Source organism: Pan paniscus, chromosome 1, assembly GCF_029289425.2.
Source record: "Pan paniscus chromosome 1, NHGRI_mPanPan1-v2.0_pri, whole genome shotgun sequence".
In the NCBI taxonomy this organism is placed as follows: Eukaryota; Metazoa; Chordata; class Mammalia; order Primates; family Hominidae; genus Pan; species Pan paniscus.
This window is the reverse complement of record NC_073249.2, coordinates 96,327,596-96,350,428: the sequence shown is the minus strand read 5'-3', so window position 1 is coordinate 96,350,428 and position 22,833 is coordinate 96,327,596. Positions and strand designations below refer to the sequence as shown.

The 22,833-nt window shown below is 45.9% G+C and overlaps 1 protein-coding gene across 1 annotated transcript in view; it reads right to left on the bottom strand.

The window, feature by feature from the left end:
* LOC100992193 (protein S100-A7) overlaps positions 1–22,289 on the bottom strand; it is a 48,269-nt gene extending 25,980 nt beyond the window's left edge. Inside the window, exon 1 of the mRNA XM_034936013.3 lies at positions 22,125–22,289. Coding sequence (XP_034791904.2) covers positions 22,125–22,134 — 10 coding nt within the window. The 5' untranslated portion in view covers positions 22,135–22,289. The remainder of the gene's footprint in view (positions 1–22,124) is intronic.
* Between the last annotated feature and the right edge of the window lie 544 nt (positions 22,290–22,833).

Here is a 22,833-nt window from a genome sequence, read left to right as displayed (position 1 = left end):
CCTACGTAAAAAAGCAGGTGAGGCTTCCCCTTTCTGTCTGAGTAAAGTACAAATCCCCTGCCACTCAGAGCCCGGGGCATCTGGCCCCTGCCTGCCGGGCTCCAGCCTCTCCTCCCTGCCCACTGCTCCACCTGCTCTGGCTGGTTCTGGCTCCGCCCTCACAGCCCCATGCTGTTCCACACACCCATTTGCCTTCCCTTCTCCCCAGCTAACTTGTGCTTTAGGTATCTGGCAGGAAGACCTTTTCTGAACCCCCAGATACGGCCATGGGCCCTGCAATAAGGACTCCTCAGGAGAACCAAATGGAAGGGGTGTCTGTAAAAGAGTCTCTCCTGTTTCTTCACAGCTGCATACCTGGCAGCCAGCACAAGGCCTGCCCCACAGGAAGATCCAAGTGGCTTTCTGCTGAATGAATTAAGTCATTAAAATGTGAACAGCCCTTTATTATCTGGTGGCACTTGGTGGTGATCAGTTGGCACCCTGCTGGGAGCAAGGCGCTAGGAAAGATACACCAGATTTAGAAATAACTTTCGAAGGGGGCTGCCTTGCCTCTTCCTCAGCTCTGCTATACCTATACGGAAGGAAGACTCCAGGGGAACCACCACCAGACCTAGGCATTTCTTAAAACCCTCCTCACTCTGGGAATTAGGAAACTTGCCCTCCACGCCCCCGCTGTCAGCCCAGGGACTTGGCTACACCTGCCTTGCCATAGGCACAGCCCTAATTGGGATGGGTTCCAGTGAAGGGTTAGCACATGGACGCTGGCACCAACACAAAGCAAATTTTGTGATCTTACTGCTTAAATTCACCTTGGAGCAATCTGCCACTGTGCAGCTCCGTCTCAGCCTCTCTCCCCTCTGCATTCCTTCTCCCACTCAGGCCTTGCTCAAGCCATCTCCATCTTGTTGATCCCCCCTCTCCCCATCCCAAACTCTGCCCCCTTGGGGAGCTCTTCCCCTGACTCAACTCCCACACCACTCCCATCTCAGAGAGCTGCTGCCTCGAGCAACACCCTAGATCTGCTGGCCAGGTTGTTTCCATGGGGTTCCATTCAAAGAGATTCTATTCAAAGGGGTTGCATCTTGCCCTGCATGGAGTGTCTGGTGAAAGAGATTTCAACAGCTATATCTGAATTTCTAAAGGGTTAAATCAGAAGTGGGGAGCAGGAGGTAAGGAAAAGAGAAAATAAATTTTAAAAAGAATTAAACCATCTCTTAGAAAATGGGAGTACTCGGTGACAATCTCTTAACTTGTGACTCCCCAGCCGGCAACCACATCACTCTGACCTTTACTTCTGCCATCACACTCCCATATCTGACTCTCCCTGCTCCCTCTTTCCCTGTCGGGGACCTCTGTAGCTATCTTAGGTCCATCCCAAAAATCCAGGGTGATCTTTCCATCTCAAAATCCTTAACTTCCTTTTCAGCAGAGACTGTGTTTTCCTCACTGAGACTAGATCCCCTCTGAGGGCCAGAGCTTTCTCCCCTCACCTGGGTGGTCCTTAGAAGAAGAACTGTGTCCCTGCTCAGCTGGCAGCTTATTCAAGGCCGAGCCTCAGTCTCCCTGTGAAGGCTGGGGGCCCCATGAGGGCCTCCCCACCTCTTTCCAGCCCAGGGGGTCTTGAGCATGCAGAGGGAAGGAGACCATGGTGTACCTCCATCCTAGCCCCTCAGGGATTGAAGGTTGGAAAGCAGGGCACAGCTTTAAAATGCTGCCAAGCTGGAAATTAAAAGGGGTTCCACTTGGCTTCTGATGTGGGGTTGGACCTGAGTTCCAACTCCCAAGGCTCTGGTGGAACCAACAGCAGCCGTGGCCTCAGTGAGATCTGCTGTGGGTCCAGAGCTATCATGCCTGCCACAGCAAGCCTCCTGCAAAGCCATCCTTCTGGTTTCCTCTGCAGTGGCTCTCAAGGAAGCACAAGGGAGAAAATAGGAATTATTATATGTTTAGGGCTTCCTGCTTGCTGGCCTTGCATCACTGCCTCACATTACCCAAATATTTACAGGCTACTTCTGGATATTCTGAAATGGTCTGGAAAGGAAGCAGTAAGCCAGCTCCCCATTTTCCAAGCCAAGGTCTAACAAACCCTGTCCACTAAGTGCAGCTTCCTCCAGGACTGTCTCTGGCAACCGCCCAAGAGCTAATGTGGATGTGATCATCCAATCAACAATTACTGGTGAGCTGCTCAGTGCCACATCTAATCCAGTTAACATACTGGGACTCTCCCCTCCACCACCCTGCCACCTCACCTCATCAACTTGGCTTAGATTTGTGTGTAGTCACAGTCAAAGGATTCACAAATCTGACTACAGAGGTAGCTATAGGTTTTTTTAAAGGACTCAACCACAGGATTTAACCAAAGCACTGTACAGAAATCTTCTCAGAAATTTTCACCAGAGACATTTCCTCTCCCGAAACCCCCTGCCTCAACGCAAAAATCTCTCCAGCTCTCTCATCCAGTTCCCTTTCCAGTTCTCTCACTGCTACATCATTCTCCCTGTCCTCTTTGTCTTTCCTCGCATTGCCATTCCTAGCCAAAAGTAGCCACTCAGACATCCGTTCCTCCAGCCACTGCCTTGCCACCTCAGAGAGCAGAGGCACTTAGCAGCTCCATGATCTGCCTCCTTCAAACTCAGCAGACGCAAGCGCGGCACCTGCAATGTTTAGGTCCACACAAGTCAGTTGTAGTCCTGTATACTAGCAACAGTTAGTAAAAAAGTTAACAATGCCATTTGTTATAGAACAAACCATTGAAATATCTAGAAATCAACCCAGCAAGATACACCAGTTTTGAAATGTATCTGGAAGAGCCTAGATAATTTTGAAGTTGAACGAGATGGTGGATGTGGCCTACCAGAGAGAAGACTTATGTAAAGCAGTGATCGCCAAGACATTAAAGTGAAGGCATAGAGATAGAAAAGCAGAACAAAGCAGACATCCTAGAATTAGGCCCGTACATAAATGGAAACGTGATCTGTGAGACAGGTGGGCATTGCATGAGACACTGAGGCACGGGGTGGGGAGATTGCAAATCAGTGGGAAATGACAGCCGAGTCAGTAAGTGACACTGGGATAATTAAGTATCCATATACATAAAAAACAGATTTAGATTTCATTCTACATCACATAATATGCAAAAAAAAAAAAAAAAGAGTTAGAAACTTAATTAAAAAAAAAAAAACTTTAGGCCGGGCATGGTGGCTCATGCCTGTAATCCCAGCACTTTGGGAGGCCAAGGCAGGCAGACCACCTGAGGTCAGGAGTTCAAGACCAGACTGGCCAACATGATGAAACCCCCTCTCTACTAAAAATACAAAAATTAGCCTGGTGTAGTGGCGCATGCCTTTAATCCCAGCTACTCAGGAGGCTGAGATGGGAGAATAGCTTGAAACCCGGCAGGCGGATGTTGCAGTGAACCGAGAGCACACCATTGCACACCAGCCTGGGTGACAAGAGCAAAACTCCATCTCAAAAAAAAAGAAAAAAAAAAACTTAAAAATGGGCCAGGCATCCTAGCATTTTGAGAAGCTGAGCCAGGAGGATCGCTTAAGCCCAGGAGTTTGAAACCAGCCTGGGCAACATAGTGAGACTCCATCTCTACAAAAAAAAATAAATATATTTAGCCAGATGTGGTGGTGTGCACCTGTGGTCCCAGTTACTTGGGAAGCTGAGGTGGGAGGATCACCTGAGCCCAGGAGTTTGAAGCTATGGTGAGCCATGATCCTGCCACTGCACTCCAGCCTGGGCAGCAGAGTGGGACCCTGTTTCTGTTTCTTTTTCTCTTTTTTTTTTTTTGCAGTGGTGGGATCTCAGCTCACTGCAACCTCTGCCTACCAGGCTCAAGCAATCCTCCCACCATTATCCAAGAACTCATCGCCAAATCTAACATTGTTAAGCTTTTCCCCTGTTTTTAAAGAGTTTTATAGTTTTCGCTCTTACATTTAGGTCTTTGGTGATGGTTTCTATCTTAAGCTGGTGGGTAATCAAGCATTCCTTATGTTATTTGTTACATTGCAGGGGATGTGGGGGAGTGTGGGTTCTCTTTTGCTGTGCCTGCTTTTCTTACATTGCATGAAACACAAGTCCAGTCAAGTTCTCTCTGCCATGGTCACTAGTATTACTGCCTAGAAGATCATCTTATGTATATCTTACTGAGGCCATTGTCTTCTTCTCTGTCTCTGAAATGGAGCAAGAAGCAAGTAAATCTCATCTAGAGAATGGGAGTCTTACCAGAGGCTGGGAAGGGAAGAGGGAGAGGGGAATAAAAAGAAATTGAATGGGAATTCAATTGCTGGGAAGGGGAGAAGGAGAGGGGAATGAAAAGAAATATATAAAGGGTTATATAGAAGGAATACAGAATACAGTTATATAGAAGGAATAAGTTCTAGTATTTGATAAGTTCTAGATACTAAGTTCTAGTATTTGATAGTACTAGATAATACAATAGGGAAATTACATTAACAATAATTTATTGTAAATGTGAAAATAGCTAGAAAAGAAGAATTGTACTGTTTCTAACACAAAAGATAAGTATTTGAGGTTATGAATATTCCAATTACCCTAATTGGATCATTACACACTATATACATGTATCAAAATATTACATGTACCCCAAAAATATGTACAACTAGGATATATCAATCTTTTTTAATTCTTTGGTGAGCTGGTAGTGTTAGACAGCAATCTTTAATGACCAGTACTGCTCCCTGCGGAGCAGGACTAACTCATAGGCAGCATGCCCAGAGTCAGCCATGATATGTCCATTTTTTTAATACAAAAAAAAAAAGGATCTTTGCCCTTATCCAACTGCTAACCACCCAGGACACCAAAAGCTCTGAGCTAATGACTGGGAATGAGAGACCAAGCCGACATCTGTCTGGGTAGATGGCACTGCCCTCCAGCACCCTCCTCCCTGAGTCTCCTGCACTACTGCTTGCCCTGGAGTCACTAGGAAGGAAATCCAGATAGGGCTGGCTTCCTCATACAAGGGCTTGAACACAGTATGAAAAACACAAATTAGAAAGCTCTGGAAAGTGGGTACACCCTGGAAGGAAGCCCAGACATACCAGAGTCTTTATCACACTAAAATCACATGTGCCAAGTGCCAGGCTCACGAGGCAAGGCCTGTGTGTGCTGGAAAGATGTGTGAGACACTGCCCTTGTGCTAAAAAAAAACAACGCAGTTGTGGAGGCTGCAGTGTATAAACCCGTAGTGAAGAGCACTAGCCTTGGGGGCCAAAAATCACAGGTTTGAACCCGGTTCCTCTACTTCCTAGCTATGTGGATGTGACAAGTTACATCTCTGAGCCTCAGTTTCTCTGCCTGTAAAATGGAATAAAAAATATTCAGGTCAGGCGCGATGGCTCATGCCTGTAATCCCAGCACTTTGGGAGGCTGAGGTGGGCGGATCACCTGAGGTCAGGAGTTCGAGACCAGCCTGGCCAACATGGTGAAACCCCATCTCTACTAAAAATACAAAAATTAGCCAGGCACAGTGGCGGGCGCCTGTAATTCCAGCTACTCGGAAGCCTGAGGCAGGAGAATCGCTTGAACCCGGGAGGCGGAGGTTGCAGTGAGCCAAGATCGCACCACTGCACTCCAGCCTGGGCAATAGAGTGAGACTCCATCTCAAAAAAAAGGCTTTACATCTATGAATGTATTTAATCATTACAACACATTTAAGAGGTAGGAGCTATTATTATCACCCCCACTTTACAGATGTGAAAGCTGAGGCACTATAGGATTATGTAATTTGCCCACGATCACACAGGCAGTAAATGGTCACACCTGGATTTGAACTCAGGCAGTCTGGCTCTAGAATCCTTGCCCTTAATTGCTGGACTCTGACACCTAGTTTAAACCTGTTTATTTTTAGCTCTCGTGCTACCCACCTTGTGAGCTGTGACTCTACAATAGCAGAAGTGACGGTGGTAATGGCAGTGGAGTGGCTGTGGTAGTGGCGGCAGAGTGGCGGTGGTAGTGGCAGTGGAGTGGCTGTGGTAGTGGCAGCGGAGTGGCGGTGGTAGTGGCAGTGGAGTGGTGGGGACAACAGTGCGAATCACAGTCAGGGAATTCAAGGGCACAAATGGGAACATTCAACCACTGCCATGAAACTGCAAAACTTGAAGGCTCTAACACTGAACCTTCAAATTTATTAAAGTTCTATCTCAATCCTAAAATTAAAGCCATATAGTGGCCTTTTCCTCCTGAACCCCGAGGTGGGGTGGTGCAGAACACTCCTGGACAAGTGGGATTGGGCCGAGTTCACTGCAAAAGGAGGGATGAAAGTGGCTTTCCCGAATTCCTCACCCACCATCATTCCTCCCATCTCAAACAGGAGGACAGGAGAGTCAAATACTGAGCAAGGTAAATGGAATCGCCACTTTGGGAACTCTGGATGCATGCCACTTCCTTCCCCCGGGAGGAAAGGCCCCTCCAGGCCTACCTGGTCCTGGAGCTGGACAGGGCCCATCCAAGAGTCCCACCCTGAGGGCGGGAGCCGCCACCTGTTGTCAAGTCTGAAAAGCCACCATCTGGGCTTCCTTCCCAGGGATTGATTCATCCTTACGTCTGTCCTGGCAGCCTTCGCAGATTACAAAACCCTCTTTATCCCATTTAGTTTTTATGACAGCAGTCAGAATGGTGACTTCACCTGAGCCCCAGCCAACCTCACGGTGTAATGTGAATCCCTCCTAATGACGAAACGAGACATTATCCCTTTTGCTTTGATTTTTCACTGTTGCTGCTGCTGCTGTTAGGCCCTGCACCTGGCAAAAGTAAGTGCAATACTCATCTGGAAGTGAGTGATTGAAAACTCTAGACAAAAACTCTGCAAGCAAACCAAAGAGGTTAATTTGTCTGAAGACACAGAGCTAACAGAGGCTGAGCTGTGATTCACACAGCAGTCAATCTGACCCCACAGTGCTGCTGTTTCATAGATGATGAAAACAAGACTGGGAGAGGTGAAGTGGCTTGCCCAAGCCGCAGGGCTGGTGAAGAACTGAAGGAGACTTAACTCAGAGCTCCAGATCCCTAAGACAGGCACTCATGCTTTCTTTGAAGAAATGGGGAACTCCACTGACTTCTGAGAGAGGAAACACCTATGCAATCCGCTGACAGTCTTGGTTGGCAAGCCACAGAGTGTGACACACAAGATAGAAGAGGGAGGCATTGAAGCCTCCTCAGTTCTCTTGGGGTGGGAGGTCCAGGAAACCCCACCATCACCCCTCAGCATGTTTGAAGAACCCCATCTCCAGCCCAGGACCCCATAAGCTTTTCACCAAATCCCTTCCCAGCCCCTCCCCGCCCCCCACTCAGCACTCATGATCCCTCCCCTCTGCCAAGCATCCCCACCCACAAAGCCCCTCACAGTCAGCCCCTGACTTCCAGCCTAGCCTGGTCAGAGCACTGCCCCTCACAAAGACAGGAACTCCCCAGCTGGGGCTGCTTCTTCCCCATCAGGCAGACATCTGCTGTTGCCCTTCTGCACCCCTCTCCTCCCACTGCTAAGGGCAGGGAGTTCAGACCTGGAAGTTCAAGAGAAAGAGATGAGTTCTTGTCTCTACCCCTCCCCAGGTCTTCATTTCTACCCACTCCCAGGAGTGTCCGGCCTCTGGGGAGTTTTTCCTCATAGAGGAAGGAGGAATATGTTGCCCAGGAGACAATGCCAGCCTCCACTCTGTGAATTCAAGGTGAATCCTCGTGGTTGAAACTACAGGAGGAAAAACAGAGACTGAGGTGGCTTTGGTCTCGCCGTCTAAGTAAACTCTAGCACAGGTGCCATGGGGTGTCCCTTACACAAAGCCAAAGCACTCAATCTACAGTGCACCTTGAACCCACCACACAGGTATTCTTAAACACAAGAGCTTGCCTCCTCTTTCCCTGCAAACCCCAAGGACTTGGTCTTCTTGCCTCCCCTCTGCAGTAATTCTGCCACTCCTCTGTTCCTTGGGTTTGCAGTAGTCACTGCTGTTCACCAACCATCCACCAGTCCCCTCTCCTTCCTTCTTGCTGGCAGACCACACCTTCCACAACAAAGGCCAACAATGCCAAAGACTTGGTCTCCAAGCCTCCTGTGCCTCTAGAAGTGGCCTAGATGGGACCTAGTTCTGGCTGGTGATATGAAGGAGATGTCTTCTGGAGAGTTTATGAGAAAGATTTTCTGCCTTTCTCCAAAAAAACAAAAAAAAAAGTTTTGGGAGAAAAAAAAAGTTCCCTGCACTCCCTATTTACTTTGTTTTTGTTTTGGTTTTGGTTTGGTTTGTTTTGGTTTGGTTTGGTTTTTTTTGAGACAGAGTCTTGCTCTGTTGCCCAGGCTGGAGTGCAGTGGCGCCATCTTGGCTCACTGCAACCTCCTCCCTCCGAGTTCAAGCAATTCTCCTGCCTCAGCCCCCTGAGTAGCTAGGACTACAGGCATGCACCACCATGCCCAGCTAATTTTTTGTATTTTTAGTAGAGACAGGGTCTCACCATGTTAGTCAGGCTGGTCTCGAACTCCTGCTCTCAAGCAATCCACCCGCCTTGGCCTCCCAAAGTACTGGGATTACAGGCATGAACCACTGCGCCCACCCCTATTTACTTTGGACGTTGTCATGGAAGGAGCTGTGCTTATTGCTTCTCAAGAAGAGAGAAAAGAATTACAGTGAAACTGGAATGGTTGAGCTGCAGGGACCTCTTATCTCTAGATTTCTTATTATATGAGATAATAAACTTATATTTATAATCCACTTTAAACCAGTTATTTTATTTGTTTACAACTGGAAGGATCTCAAATGGTACAAATTTCCTTTTCCAAGACTATTCCTATTCCAAGAATAATATTCTTGGAATTCCTATTCCAATATTCTCAGAATTTCCTATTCCAAGAATAATGAAGGGACACTCAATCTGCAGCCACCCTCTCTGTTGCCACCCAGAAATTGGACATAATCCATAAGTCCCAACCAGACACTCTCTGGCCAAGGGGTCCACTTGGGCTGAACTCCTGCCTCCTGCCTGTATCACTAGGAAAAGAAGGGATTGAGCAAATATATGGAAAATGGAAGATGGAATCAGATAATGAAACCCCCATGAGAAGTTTGGGGGTGAGAAAAATGATGCTTGAGTTATTCCACTTGGCTTTTTCCACTGATGCAGCTTGGTGTGACACCTCTACTATTTTCTCTCTTTTTTTTTTTCTTTTGAAATGGAGTTTTGCTCTGTCGCCCAGGCTGGAGTGCAGTGGTGCAATCTCGGCTCACTGCAACTTCTGCTCCCCAGGTTCAAGCAATTCTCCTGCCTCAGCCTCCCCAGCAGCTGGGACTACAGGCACAGGCCACCACACCCAGCTAATTTTTGTATTTTTAGTAGAGACAGGGTTTCATCACGTTGTTCAGGCTTCTCTGGAACTCCTGACCTCAGGTGATCTGCCCATCTTGGCCTAAAGTGCCGGGATTACAGGCGGGAGCCACCACGCCCAGCCCCCTCTACTATTTTCTAAATATCCAGGTATGTGACTTCTTCCTTCTGTGACTTCCTCCTCTTTATTAAATCAGCATACCAATTCTAACCCCTCCAGCCCTTGCGTGTGAGGCCCTCCACAGCCCACCCCAGGCATGTTCCTCCCCAGGAGCTGTAGCACAGTCTGCTCCAGTCTGACAGGTCTCACGGTGGCCACCTTCCAAGCCCAGATCAAGTCCTGTCAAGTCCTGCTTGCTCTGTGAAGCCTCCCTAACCACAACAACCCTTCTGCCCTCTTCCTTCCACAAATGCTTGAGATTGTATTTCCTCCATCACTTTATCCAGTCTTGTAATTACACAATCATCATCATTTGGCTACCATAAATGTTTGTTTCGTGTGACGAAAACCAGGACCCTACTCTTGAGGTCATGGCCCCAGAGCAAATAGCTGGTAAGGCCACCCTGGCTTGCAAATTCTCAGCCCATGGGAGCAGGCTCTGCCTGCCTCAATTCTGAATCAAAGAAGGACATGTTCACAAAGACTTTATTTGTGAACAACATGTTTTCCATTACCATGCCAACACAGGCCTAATCTTCCATCATCCAAAGCAGCACATCTCATAAACCACAGCTAACATCTTTAACAAACAAAGCGCAGCTTTTTGTGACTGCTTTCACAGGTCTTAGGGTATCATCTCTGCTATCTGCACCACAAACACTATCTCTGGCCACTTCAAGCTTTTCTACATCTACCTCCAAAATATAAATCTTTATATAGTCTTCTCTACTAGAATCTATAAATTAAAAATTCTGAACTGCATTAGATGCTTACATGTCAGCAGGGGCCTCTCTGTTCATAACTACCACCACCCTGCCCTGATTCCACCCTGCACCCCCCGAATATGTCCAAAGCCCTCGCCAAGATTCCCACAAATTACAGGAGTCTGTATATTCTGGTGCTCATTTCTGCCTATGGAACCTGTATTCATGCATGAAATATCTGGCCTATACCTTGAGCCACATGCAAAATTCAACCCTTACCTCAATTTCCACCCAACACAAAACAACACAGATGAAAAACATCAACACATTCATGAATGTAGATGATGTTGTTAAATATCAGGGTGGGAGATTCTCAGTGAAGCATCATTTCCATCTAAAAAGGAAAGCCACTAGATTTTCCTGAGGTTAGAGAAAATTCAGAATGCACCAGAGGAGGAGAGTCTTCCTCAAAACCAAGTGCCACTAAGGGGCACTTGGAGGCAAAGGAAAAGTCAACCCCCCCACCCCTAGGCGGGTAAGGTGAGGCTGAGCTTCTGGTGAGCAGAACCTTGGCATGGATGATGTCTGATTTCAGCAACAAAGAGGGGAGCTGGAGATTGAGTGTCCCTCCCTAATTAGTCCCTCCCTAATTAGCTTGCAACAGTTGGGAGCCTTTTGATTGCAAAAAAAATACATTAATTGATTTAAAGTGGATTATAAATAGAGGATTATTATTTCATATAATGAGAACCTAGACATAAGAGGTCCCTGGTTTGGTAAATTCTGCAGCTCAACCATTCCAGTATCTCTGTAATTATTTTCTCTCTCCTCAAGAAGACCATGCAGACCTCCCCTGCCAAAGCCAAGGTATGAAGCAGGATGGCACCTTCCCAGCTCCCACCAAGCCCCTCCCCACCTTCCTTCTGAGAGCCCTTTCCATCAAACCATCTCCTCCCTTTTCCCTCCTTCCTCTGCCTGCCCTCTCCTGCTAAGGTCTACTCCGCCCCCTGCTGGCCAATCTGGGCAATGGCCTAGGTCTACTCCGAGACCCTTCCCCTGGTCCCACCCACTTTCTAAATTAAGAGTACTGATGTCACCCCTCACCCAACCACTGCTCCCAGGAGGCCAGGGGACACATCATTGACTTCTTGCTATCAGACTGGAGGCGAAAGAGGGGGGATCAGTTTTGGGGTCACTCTGACCCACGCAGGGAGAAGCTATGGTGATGCCCTATCCTTACCGTGAGACTAGGAGCTCCTGTGGTCATGAGTGGTCTTCCCCTGAAATGGGAGCTCCCTAGAGGTCACTCTGTGGTTAGGGCCACAGGCTGTCGTTCTGAGTCCCTCGGGCCAGCTGAGGGAAAGCTACTGGAGCAAAGCAACAACAAGCAAGGGTGAGCATGGTAGGTGAACACCCAGCTGGGGAGGACAGGCTGGCCCCAGGGGACATTTGCTTGGGGTCACACCTGCTCTGAACTGCCCTAAGACAAAGAGGATCCACTCCCAAAGTATGTTGGATTTTTCCCAGAGATTAATCCCATCCTTAAAATGCAGAATACATAAGGTTCTCTTTGCCTGCTGGCCTGGCTTCCCCACCCGCCTCTCAGAACAGCAGGCTGTGACCTCATCCCTCCCCAGGACCCATGGCAGGTATTACCCCAGTGGCCCGTGCCTCACCCCATGCCCACCCTATCACCTCATCCTACAACCTCTGGGCTCCCCAGACAACAGCAGGGGTGACAACACGGCCAAGGCAGATGTGAACACTAGGAATCTTCAGCAAGAACTAAGGCCCCAAACCCAGCTCAGACGATCCAAGCCTCAGAGCACTCTGGAGCGGGGAAGCTCTGAGAGGCCACCAGGGAAGGGGCAACACTCCAGCCAACTCAGATGAGGTGAAGCCCACCTCTGCCTCCCTTGCCCCCAAATGCTTCTCTCCCAGGGTCTATCTTCCTGCATTCAATCCACTTAGCACCTGCTGGGGCCAGGCTGCCCTGGGCACTGGAAAAACAAAGATAAGACAGACAGGATTCTTGCCCTGTTAGAGCTGATGGTCTGAGAATTAAGAAGTCATTGTTAATTTTTCTTTTTCTTATCTTATTTTCATTTATTAATGATAAAAAGTAATCCATCCTCATTACAGAAAATGCGGACTATACAAAAGCATGTAAATTAGAAAATAAGAACTATCCATTATGTTCCAAATTATTTTGTTTTTTATGTTATAATGCATCTTCCATTATTTTTATATTTTTATCTAATTAATACATGTACATAGCTTTTATAAAGTCAAATAGTTCAAAAAAATTTATAATAAAAAATTGGTATTCCCACTATGCAGGCATAAAAAAGAATGATTTCATGTCTTTGCAGGGACATGGATGAAGCCGGAAGCCATCAATCTCAGCAAGCTAACACAGGAATGGAAAACCAAACACTGCATGTTTTCACTCATAAATGGGAGTCGAACAACGAGAACACATGGACACAGGGAAGGGAACATCACACACCCGGGCCAGTCAGAGGGTAGGGGACAAGGGCAGGGAGAGCATTAGGACAAATACCTAATAGCATGTGGGGCTTAAAACCTAGATGACAGGTTGATGGGTGCAGCAAACCACCATGGCACATGTACACCTATGTAACAAACCTGCACACTCTGCACAGGTATCCCAGAACTTAAAGTAAAATAAAAAATAAAAATAAATAATAATAATAACAATTAAAAAATAAAAATAATAAAATTAGTATTCCCTGCCTTACCTGCAGTCCCTCTCCTCAAAAGGAATCAATCGTTTTAACAATTTCTCATCACTTATTGAGTGTACTCCCATCATTCTAATAACGTGGCTTACGTTTCTATTACTTAATGCATTGCCTTTAGACATTATCTGCGGAATGCCTACAATGAAAGATAGGGATATAACTCTCTTTTGTTCTATTTCCCAACTCTTCTCTATTCTCCTCCCCAGTTTTGATAGTTATAATTTTAGTTCTTCTCTTGACTACCTTTGTAACTTGTAATAATAAGCCTAAGCCTCCCTTTGTTTTCAGACAGTGCCTCTGAACTCCCCACACTAGAAGAGGATATGTGTGTCTCCCCGCTTCCCTCCAACCTCCCTCCTCACCTTCCTCCTCCCACCTTCTGTCAGTTACAACTTTACTTGTCATGTAAACACTGTCATGTAAAACACTGACATTCTGTTCTGGAATCATAATTAAGTCTTTGGGCTTTGTTTATAGATCTGTTAAAAATAATCAAAAACCAGAAAATAGTGTTTACATTATTATGGCAACATTATTATTGTTTATTACAAAGCTAAGATGACACTTCTTCCTGTAATGATCCAGAGTTACAACCTCTTGTCTCTTACAGAATAATATTCCTAGCATGTCAATAAAATTATTTTTTTCTTTTTGCTATAGACTGAATGTTTGTGCCCCCAATATTCATATATGGAAACCTAATCCCCAATATGATAGTATTTGTAGGTGCGGTCTCTGGGAGGTGATTACGTCATGAAGGTGAAGCCCTCATGAATGGGATTGGTGTCCATAAAAAGACATTGCAGAGAGCCCCTTTACTCCTTCCACTTTGAGGACACAGTGAAAAGACTGCCATCTATGAACCAGGAAGCCGACTCTCACCAGACACTGAATCTGCTGGCACCTTGATCTTGGACTTGGAGCATCAGGAGCTGTGAGAAGTACATTTCTGTTGTTAAGCTACCTAGCTTATGGTATTTTTTTATAGCAGCCCGAATGGACTAAAAGTGCTAAGACACTTTAACTGTCAATTGCTCAGTATCATGCCACACTTTTTTTTTTTTTTTTGAGATGAGGTCTTGCTCTGTTGCCCAGGCTGGAGTGCAGTGGTGCAATCACAGCTCACTGCAGCCTCAACCTCCCAAACTCAAGTGATTCTCCCACCTCAGCCTCCCAAGTAGCTGGGACTACAGGCACATGCCACCACACCTGGCTAATATTTTTTATTTGTAGAGATGAGGTCTTGCTACATTGCCCAGGCTGCATGCCATATTTTAGAGCGCTTTCTTCCTGGACCATTTTTTCTTTTATCTGAGGTCTCTAATTGCTTTGGGGTTTTTTTTTTCTTTTGTTAAAAAAGAAATCTATACTTTTGCCTTATATTACTAATGTCTTCTAGTTTCTTATTCTATTACATGAATTCTATTACAAAGTCATTTTTCTGGAAACCCCCTTATTGAATCTCTTTGAAGATGCAGTTTTCTAGTCCTGCGTTTCTCCTTTTCTTCCAGGGCTATTGCTTATTCTGAATGTTATTTTGTCTTTTCTCTTTTGTGCTGGGAGTATTCTTCATATTTTGGTGATTCTACATCCTTAAGAATAAAAGGTTAAGTTAGTTTTTCTAAATAGCTCTTACATTGATGCAGGGTTTACTGTGCTATTGTGAATGTATATCTATTTTCCCAACTGGTTTCTCCTCTGCATAAGAAGGTTGCTTAGAAGTACCACTTATGGGACAGTCACAGTGGCTCAAATCTGTAATTCCAGCATTTTGGGAGGCCAAGGCAGCAGGATTGCTTGAGGCTGGGAGTTCAAGACCAGCCTGGGCAACATAGCAAGACACCATCTCTACAAAATATTTTTTTTAATTGGCCAGGTGTGCTAGCACATGTCTGTAGTCCCAACTACTTGGGAAGCTAAGACAGGAGGATTGTTTGAACCCAGGAGCTTGAGGCTACAGTGGGCTATGATCACACCACTGCACTCTAGCCTGGGTGACAGTGAGATTCCGTCTTAAAAAAAAAAAAAAAAAGACACCATTTATGGCCTGGCAAGCTTCACTTGAGGGTGAATTGACAGGAACCAGCTGTTTATGCTGGAACTGAGAAGGCTTTATTCTAGGGGGCCAAGGCAAACGAGCCAGAGTATGTGTTAATTTTTTTAAAGAAGAGCAGGACCTAGACAGCTATTGCTCTGCAAGCAGATGAGAAAGAGAGGAAAAGGGTTTGACTGCCCTAGCTGGTGCCTGGACAGACTTTCAGTTAACCCTAGCATTGCCTGTCCCTTCTCATTTCCACCCTACATGGTCAACTCATCCCTAAGTCTCTCTGGGGCTCCAAAGTGTAGGTCAGCTCCACCCCCTCCCCAGTCCTTTGCAGGCATCATATTCTGTTCTGAGGCTTCCTCCACTCTGTTTTATCCATCAGCACACCTCCTTTGCCTTTCCAGCTTGGGGAAATGTTTAAATCTCCTACCCACTGTCTGATCCACCTTATATCATCTCTGCTGTGATGGGTTTATAGTCGCCCTTTAATGGGATCTCTGAAGGGAGACACAAACACAAGTCCTCAACCCATTATTTGGAATAAAATATCCTTTATGCTTCATTTGTTGTATTTCCTCCCAGACTTTTTTATAGCCATAAGTTTACGTTTCGCACCATACTAATTTCACAGGAGATTCATAAGTTTTCAGAAAAGAAAAGGGAAAAAGTACAGACAAATAACTTTGGAAAATTTCTCCCTTTTAGAAATTCACAGTACACATTAGTATAATAATGCGTCAGTCAATATTCAGAAATGCGAGCAGCAGAAACTGCCTCAAACTGATTTGAGCAGAACAAAATTTTACTTAAATAACACTAAATTCTAGTATTCTCAAAAAACTGAAATAATTCTAGATTCAAGAAGACTAGAGAACTAGGGTTTAGAAGGTGGGCAAGAACAAAGGAAAGTTACACAAAGAGAAATGCCAAAATCACACCACCAAAACAGCCTGGTGAGGACCTTGGCATAGTCACTCTGAACACTGAATGGCATGGGCACTAAGGAATGTGGCTGGCCCCTGCCAGGAAGGGTTCCCCACCACCCCTGCTTCCAGGGGTAACCAGCCCAGCTCCAACTCCCAGACAGGTGTATCTATCCGACTGGTGAAGCCACCAGGGAAGAGAAAAGGTAAGGAACTGGGATCATCTGCTTCTGCTGTAGGAGATGGACACTGCCTGATGAGACGAGAAAGTCCACACATGGAAGATGAGGGTCCAGGAGTTGGGTGGCCAAAAAGAAAAAATATCCAATAAGGCACTGAGAAGACTTGCCAAAATGAAATGGTTTTACATGGTTTTGCTTAGATTTTCCTAGCCTTGTTTTACCAGATCCCTTTTTCTGGAACAATTATTCACAAACATCTCATACAAAGTAGTGTTCTACAGAAAGCAATATGAGAAATGCTGTCATATAAGTTTAGAGAAATAGTTACCATTTTTACACAAAATTGGAATTACACTGTACATACAATTTTGCATCATTTAATGTGTAACAGCATGTAACTTACCTGTATATCAGTTAACAGAGCATAGTTAATTTTCTTTTCTCTTTTTTTCCTTTTTTTTAAGAGACCAGGTCTTGCTCTATTGCCCAGGCTAGAGTGCAGTAGCTATTCACAGGAGTGATCCCAATACTGATCAGCACAGGAGTTTTGACCTGCTGCATTTCCGACCTGGGCAACCCTCCTTAGGCAACCTGGTTGTCCCCTGCTCCCAGGAGGTCACCATATTGATGTCAAACTTAGCGTGGACACCCAATTAATTGGCATAGTGCACTGCAGCCCAAGACTCATGGGCCCAAGAGATCCTCCCGCTTCAGCCTCCTGAGTAGCTGGAACTATAGGCATGCACCAGCACACCCAGCTAATTTTTTATTTTTTGTACAGACGGGGTCTCCCTATGTTGGCCAGGCTGGTCTTGAACTCCTGGCCTCAAGCGACCCTCCCGCCTTGGCCTCCCAAAGTGCTGGGATTACAGGTGTGAGCCACTACACCCAGCCTGTTTTTCTTTTTAATACTTCCTCACCCTTTCCTTTGCTTTCTGCTTTCATTTTATGTGTCCTGTTTTGCTTTATCAGATGCTCTGGTTATTTGGAAAACATACTTTGCTCTCCATTTTCCCTGCATGTACTTTAAAGATTTTCAAAAACATTTTTACAAATATTATTCTAATCTTGAAAATTAAGAATAAATGTATATCCTTTTATTCTCATCATGTAAAATGAGGAAATTAATACACTTTTACTCTTTCTCAATCTACTTGCTACTTACTGGTGTCCAGCAATATGGCTTGTGACTTAAACTCTGATTCTTGCTAATTCTTTTTTCTTTTTTGAGAGGTAGTCTCGCTCTGTCGCCCAGGCTGAAATGCAGTGGCACAATATCGGCTCACTAGTGGCACAATATCGGCTCACTGCAACCTCCACCTCCCAGGTTCAAGCGATTCTCCTGCCTCCGCCTCCCGAGTAGCTGGAATTACAGGTGCCCACCACCACACCCAGCTGATTTTTGTATTTTAGTAGAGACGCGGTTTCACCATGTTGGCCAGACTGGTCTCGAACTCCTGACCTCAGGTGATCCTACCACCTCGGCCTCCCAAAGTTCTGGGATTACAGGTGTGAGCCACAGGGCCCAGCCTGATTCTTGCTAATTAATTGTATTTTCATTTTATTTTTTCTTGAAATAATTATTTTTTAAGCTTACAGTAAATTTTATTATTATATTTCAATTATTTAGATCTAACAGTATGTTTAACTGGTTTTATTGGTTTACCATCAAGAATTCTAAGTCACCATTCCAGAATTCTTAAAATTTTTATTCATCTTTTAGCCAGTCTTGAAGTAATTTACTTCAAGAAGAGAATATGATTCTTTACTTCAAGAAGAGAATATTAGGGACCTTTGTATATCTAGGGATATTTTTCTGGTGTCCTCACAGATGGCTAGCTGCTTAATTATGTTTATGCAATTCTGAGGCACAGCCTTTTCTTTCCTCAAAAACTGAAGATTTTGCTCATTTGTAACTTCTAAGAAATATGAGATTCACTTGAATTGCTCTTTTATAGGCAATCTTTTTATTTTCTTTTGAGCAATACTTTTGCCTGAGAGTGTCTAAGCATATCTGTGTTTTTATACATTTTGCCTGGGTTGCAGAGAGCCCTTTTGGTCTACACAAAATCTATGTGGTAGATGCTACAGCTCTAGAGAAAGTTGGGATTTGTTGTGGCTATTTACCTGTTGTCCATGCCTGTTGTGACTGACATCAGCAATGTCGATGGACACTGTTAGGAGCTACTCTTATTGTAACAATGAGGGTGCCATGCACCACTCCCAGTATTCTCTTTCTTCTCTCTTACGTCTACTTTCTGCCCAGTGATCCTTTATTCTCTTGTTAGATACAGAAATATTGGGAAGACCAAGGAAGAGCTCAGGGCTCTGGCTGCCTTATAGTAATAGGCAGATAGGAAGGCAAACACTAACTTAAATTAAATTAAAATATAAAATAAAATAAGCCCTACAAGGAGTTGTCTGTTTGGTAGTAATCCTATGTAGCCAGGAAGCTCCATCTTGCCCAAGTTGGGGCAGGGGATGGAAGACTACCCCTTCCATGCACCACCACCTCCCTCGGTTTCCAGGCCCCACCACCCGTGTGGGCCTTTGGTGGGTGGGATGGGAGGCTCAGTGAAGTGTCCAGGCCCTATGTTCCTCCTGCTGGCACTGATCAGTGCTGGGAGGGCCATCTCAGGGCTAGAACTGTTCTGTGAGCTCAGTGCTCTCAGCTCCTGCCCCCACCAGTCATCCCATATGGATTGGCTGGGGTCATGGTAGGAAGCTTAGGGAACGCTTACATATGCTTCCAAATCTTTATTATCTTGCACCTCTACCCTGGCTTTTTAAAATGCAAGCACCAGGACGGGCGCAGTGGCTCACATCTGTAATCTCAGCACTTTGGGAGGCCGAGGCAGGTGGATCATGAGGTCAGGAGTTCAAGACCAGCCTGGCCAGCATGGTGAAACCCCATCTCTACTAAAAATACAAAAATTAGCTGGGCGTGGTGGTGCACACCTGCAATCCCAGCTACTCGGGAGGTTGAGGCAGAAGAATCGCTTGAACCTGGGAGGCAGAGGTTGCAGTGAGCCGAGATCATGCCACTGAACACCAGCCTGGAAGACAGAGTGAGACTCCATCTCAAAAATTAAAAAAAAAAAAAAAAATTCAAGCACCAAAAGTGTGACACCTGTTTTTTCTGGTTCTTCACTAACCGCATTCACTAAAGCTGCCAGTGACGCTGGTCCAGCTGCCTGGATGCAGGACGGGCTCCAGAAACCATTCAGTGAAGCCTGGTTGGGAGAGAAAACACAAAGGGATCCCCACACCCTGTCTCTGGGCCCTCCCAGGAGCAGACCCTGTAGGACAGCAGTTCTCAAAATGTGGTCCCCAGAACGGCAGCAACAACGGCACCTGGGATCTTACTAGAAATACAGAGTCTCAGGCCACCACAGACCTGCTTGTGTTAGGACCTCTGAGATAGGGGCCCAGAGATCTGTGTTCTAACAAGCCCTCCGGTGATCCCAGTGCCCACTCAAGTGTGGAAATTACTGCGCAGTTACCAGGTGTCCTCCCACACTTTCACAGGCTGTAGAAACTAGTCTAAGAGAGAACGGAGCACAGAGCACTGACCCAGGGTCTTTGTATTTCCTTGTGCTTGCTGTTTGTTGGGCTGGGTAGTGTAGACATTTTGCCTTACTCCCTACCTTCAGGAGCCATTTCACAAGAATATGATGGTGTCACGGTCTGTGGGCCAGGTGCCTTTTAAATTGGAAGCTCTCTTTTAAGACTCAAGGCAGCTTTATAGGATAGATAATTGTATCCCATTGCTATGTCTTGAATATTTGGCCTCTCTAAAACTCATGTTGAAATTTAATCTTCAGTGTGGCAGTACTGGGAGATGAGGCCTGTAAAAGGTGATTGGGTCATGAGGTCCCTAGCCCCACGAATCCACTAATCCATTCATTCATGGATAAATGGATTAACGGATTAATGGGTGATCATGGGAGTGGGATTGGTGGCTTTATAAGAGGAGGAAGAGAGACCTGAGCCGGCGCACTCAGCCCCAGCACCACTTGATGCTCTGTGCTGCCTCAGAACTCTGCAGGGAGTCCCCACCAGCAAGAAGACCCTCACCAGATGCAGCCCCTTGACCCTGGACTTCTCAGTCTCCAAAACTGTAAGAAATAAATTCCTTTTCTTTATAAATTACCCAGTTTCAGGTATTCTGAAACACCAAAAAACAGACTAAAACACTAGTTTTTCAGCTGATGAAACTAAGTCTCACAGAAGTTAGCTGCTCTTTCTAAGTCAAAGTCTAACTCCCTGCTGCCTTCTGCAATGCCATACTGCCTCACAGTGGCACTGCCATCTCAGCCTGGCACCAGATCACCTGGGTTTGCATCTCAGCCCTGGCACCAGCCCTGAGGCATGACCACAGCTCTTCACTTCCCTGAGCCTCTGTTTCCTTACCTGCAAAATAGGGGTAAACCCAACCTGCCCAACCCACCTACCTCCCAGAGTCATTTGCAGGGCCAAGTGGGAAAGATGATCTTAATACAGTATTAATCTTTCCATTTCCCCAGTTGTGTGTGTGTTGGTGGAAAGCGGTGGTACAAGTGTGGGCAGAGGACAGTGACTCGAACAGTGAGGCAGAGGAGAGTCACCAAGGGTACATGTTGCTATGACACAGTGTCAACGTGGGGGCTTCTGAATGGATGTCTTAGTATTTTAGATATTTTGAGGGGAAAAACTCCTCTACTAAGACTCACTTCAGAGAAAAAGAGAAGCTGACCAGGTGTGGTGGTTCACACCTGTAATCCCAGCACTTTGGGAGGCCGAGGTTGGTGGACATCACCTGAGGTCAGGACTTCAAGACCAGCCTGGCCAATATGGTGAAACCCCATCTCTACTAAAAATACAAAAATTAGCCAGGCGTGGTGGTGTGAGCCTGTAATCCCAGCTATTCAGGAGGCTGAGACAGGAGAATCATTTGAACCCGGGAGGCAGAGGTTGCAGTGAGCCAAGATTGTACCACTACACTCCAGCCTGGACGACAGAGTGAGACTCCATCCAAAAAAAAAAAGAAAGAAAGAAAGAGAGAGAGAGGGAAGAGACAGAGAGGGAGAGAGAGAGGGAAGGAAGGAAGGAGAAAAAAGGAAAGAAAGGAAGAAACAAAAAGAAAGGAAGAAAAGAAAGAGAGAAAGAAAGAAAGAGAAAGAGAGAGAAAGAAAGAAAGAAGAAAGAAAGAAAGAAAGGAAGGAAGGAAGGAAAGAAAGAAATAAGGAAGGAAAGAGAAAGAGAGAGAAGCTGGGTGCAATGATGCACACCTATAGTCCCAGCTTCTCAGGAGGCTGAGCTGGGAGGATCACCTGAGCACAAGAGTTCAAGACTGTATTGTGCTATGATCTCACCTATGGCTAGGCACTGTACTTCAGCCTAGGCAATACAGCAAGACCCTGTCCCTAAAAAAGAAAAATAAAATAAGAGAAAAGAGTTCACAGCACTGGATCATACAGGGGTAAATGCCAAAACTCATATAATGTCCCCTGGCTTCTAGATGCCATTGATGCTCCATCTCTCTTTCTTGGGAGATCTTGCACTCTCTTGCATGCTAGGAGGGCTTCTGTGTGAGACACAACTTTGGTCATTCACTGGTAGCAATCCAAAGGAGAGAGGACATTCTTTCCCTCACATCCTTCCCCCAGGAAGGGGCCCTGATTGGCCCAATTTACTGTAGTGCCCACCTCTTCAATAATCATTGTGGCCAGAGTGACATCATCACAAGAGCTAGATTTGAGGCTTGGAAAAAAGAGCCCTCTGATGGGTCATTTGTGTAAAGTTGGTACTTGTTGCAAAAGACCCAGAGAATGCCATTTCCTCAGAACATTCCAAAGGATGTCAGCCTGGGGGATGTTTGCTGAAGGCCCCCAAGTTTCCCCTCACGTTCTCAACTTTGTCTTATTGAAATTCCAGCATAGCTACCTGACATGGTGTATTAGTCCGTTTTCATGCTGCTGACAAAGACATACCCAAGACTGGGAAGAAAAAGAGGTTTAATTGGACTTACAGTTCCACATGGCTGGGGAGGCCTCAGAATCATGGTAGGAGGCCAAAGGCACTTCTTACATGGCAGCAGCAAGAGAAAAATGAGGAAGAAACGAAAGTGGAAACCCCTAATAAATCTATCAGATCTCGTGAGACTTATTCACTATCATGAGAATAGCATGGGAAAGACCGGCCCCCACGATTCAATTACCTCCCCCTGGGTCCCTCCCACAACACATGGGAATTCTGGGAGATACAATTCAAGTTGAGATGTGGGTGGGTGCACAGTCAAACCATATCACATGGTCTCTAAACTGTCTTTAGGAAACCATATTACCTGGATCCAACCTCTAGGTTCCAAATTCAATTTCTTCTCAGCTACAAAATCCTTCTTGCTACATCACCCCTGTACGCACAGCCACATGGCACCCAGGTCCACATGGGCAGTGAGCCACCACCTCTCATCTGCTTCCTCTGTCACAGGACTACAAGGGGCTGAGCAAGGTAGGCATGGTCAGGGTGCCAGGCATCAAGGGACAGGGCTATCGGATCAGCCAGGCCTGTGCTGTGACAGGTAGGAGTGAGGCAGTATGATTGGGAGCACCACCAGAACCACTAAAAATGGGGAGAGAAAGTTCCGCTAGGAATGAGGTTATCAGAAATGGGAAGAGACGGTGGTCAGACCTATGTGGGTGAAAATGAATGCAGGAATGACACGAAAGACCGGCTAG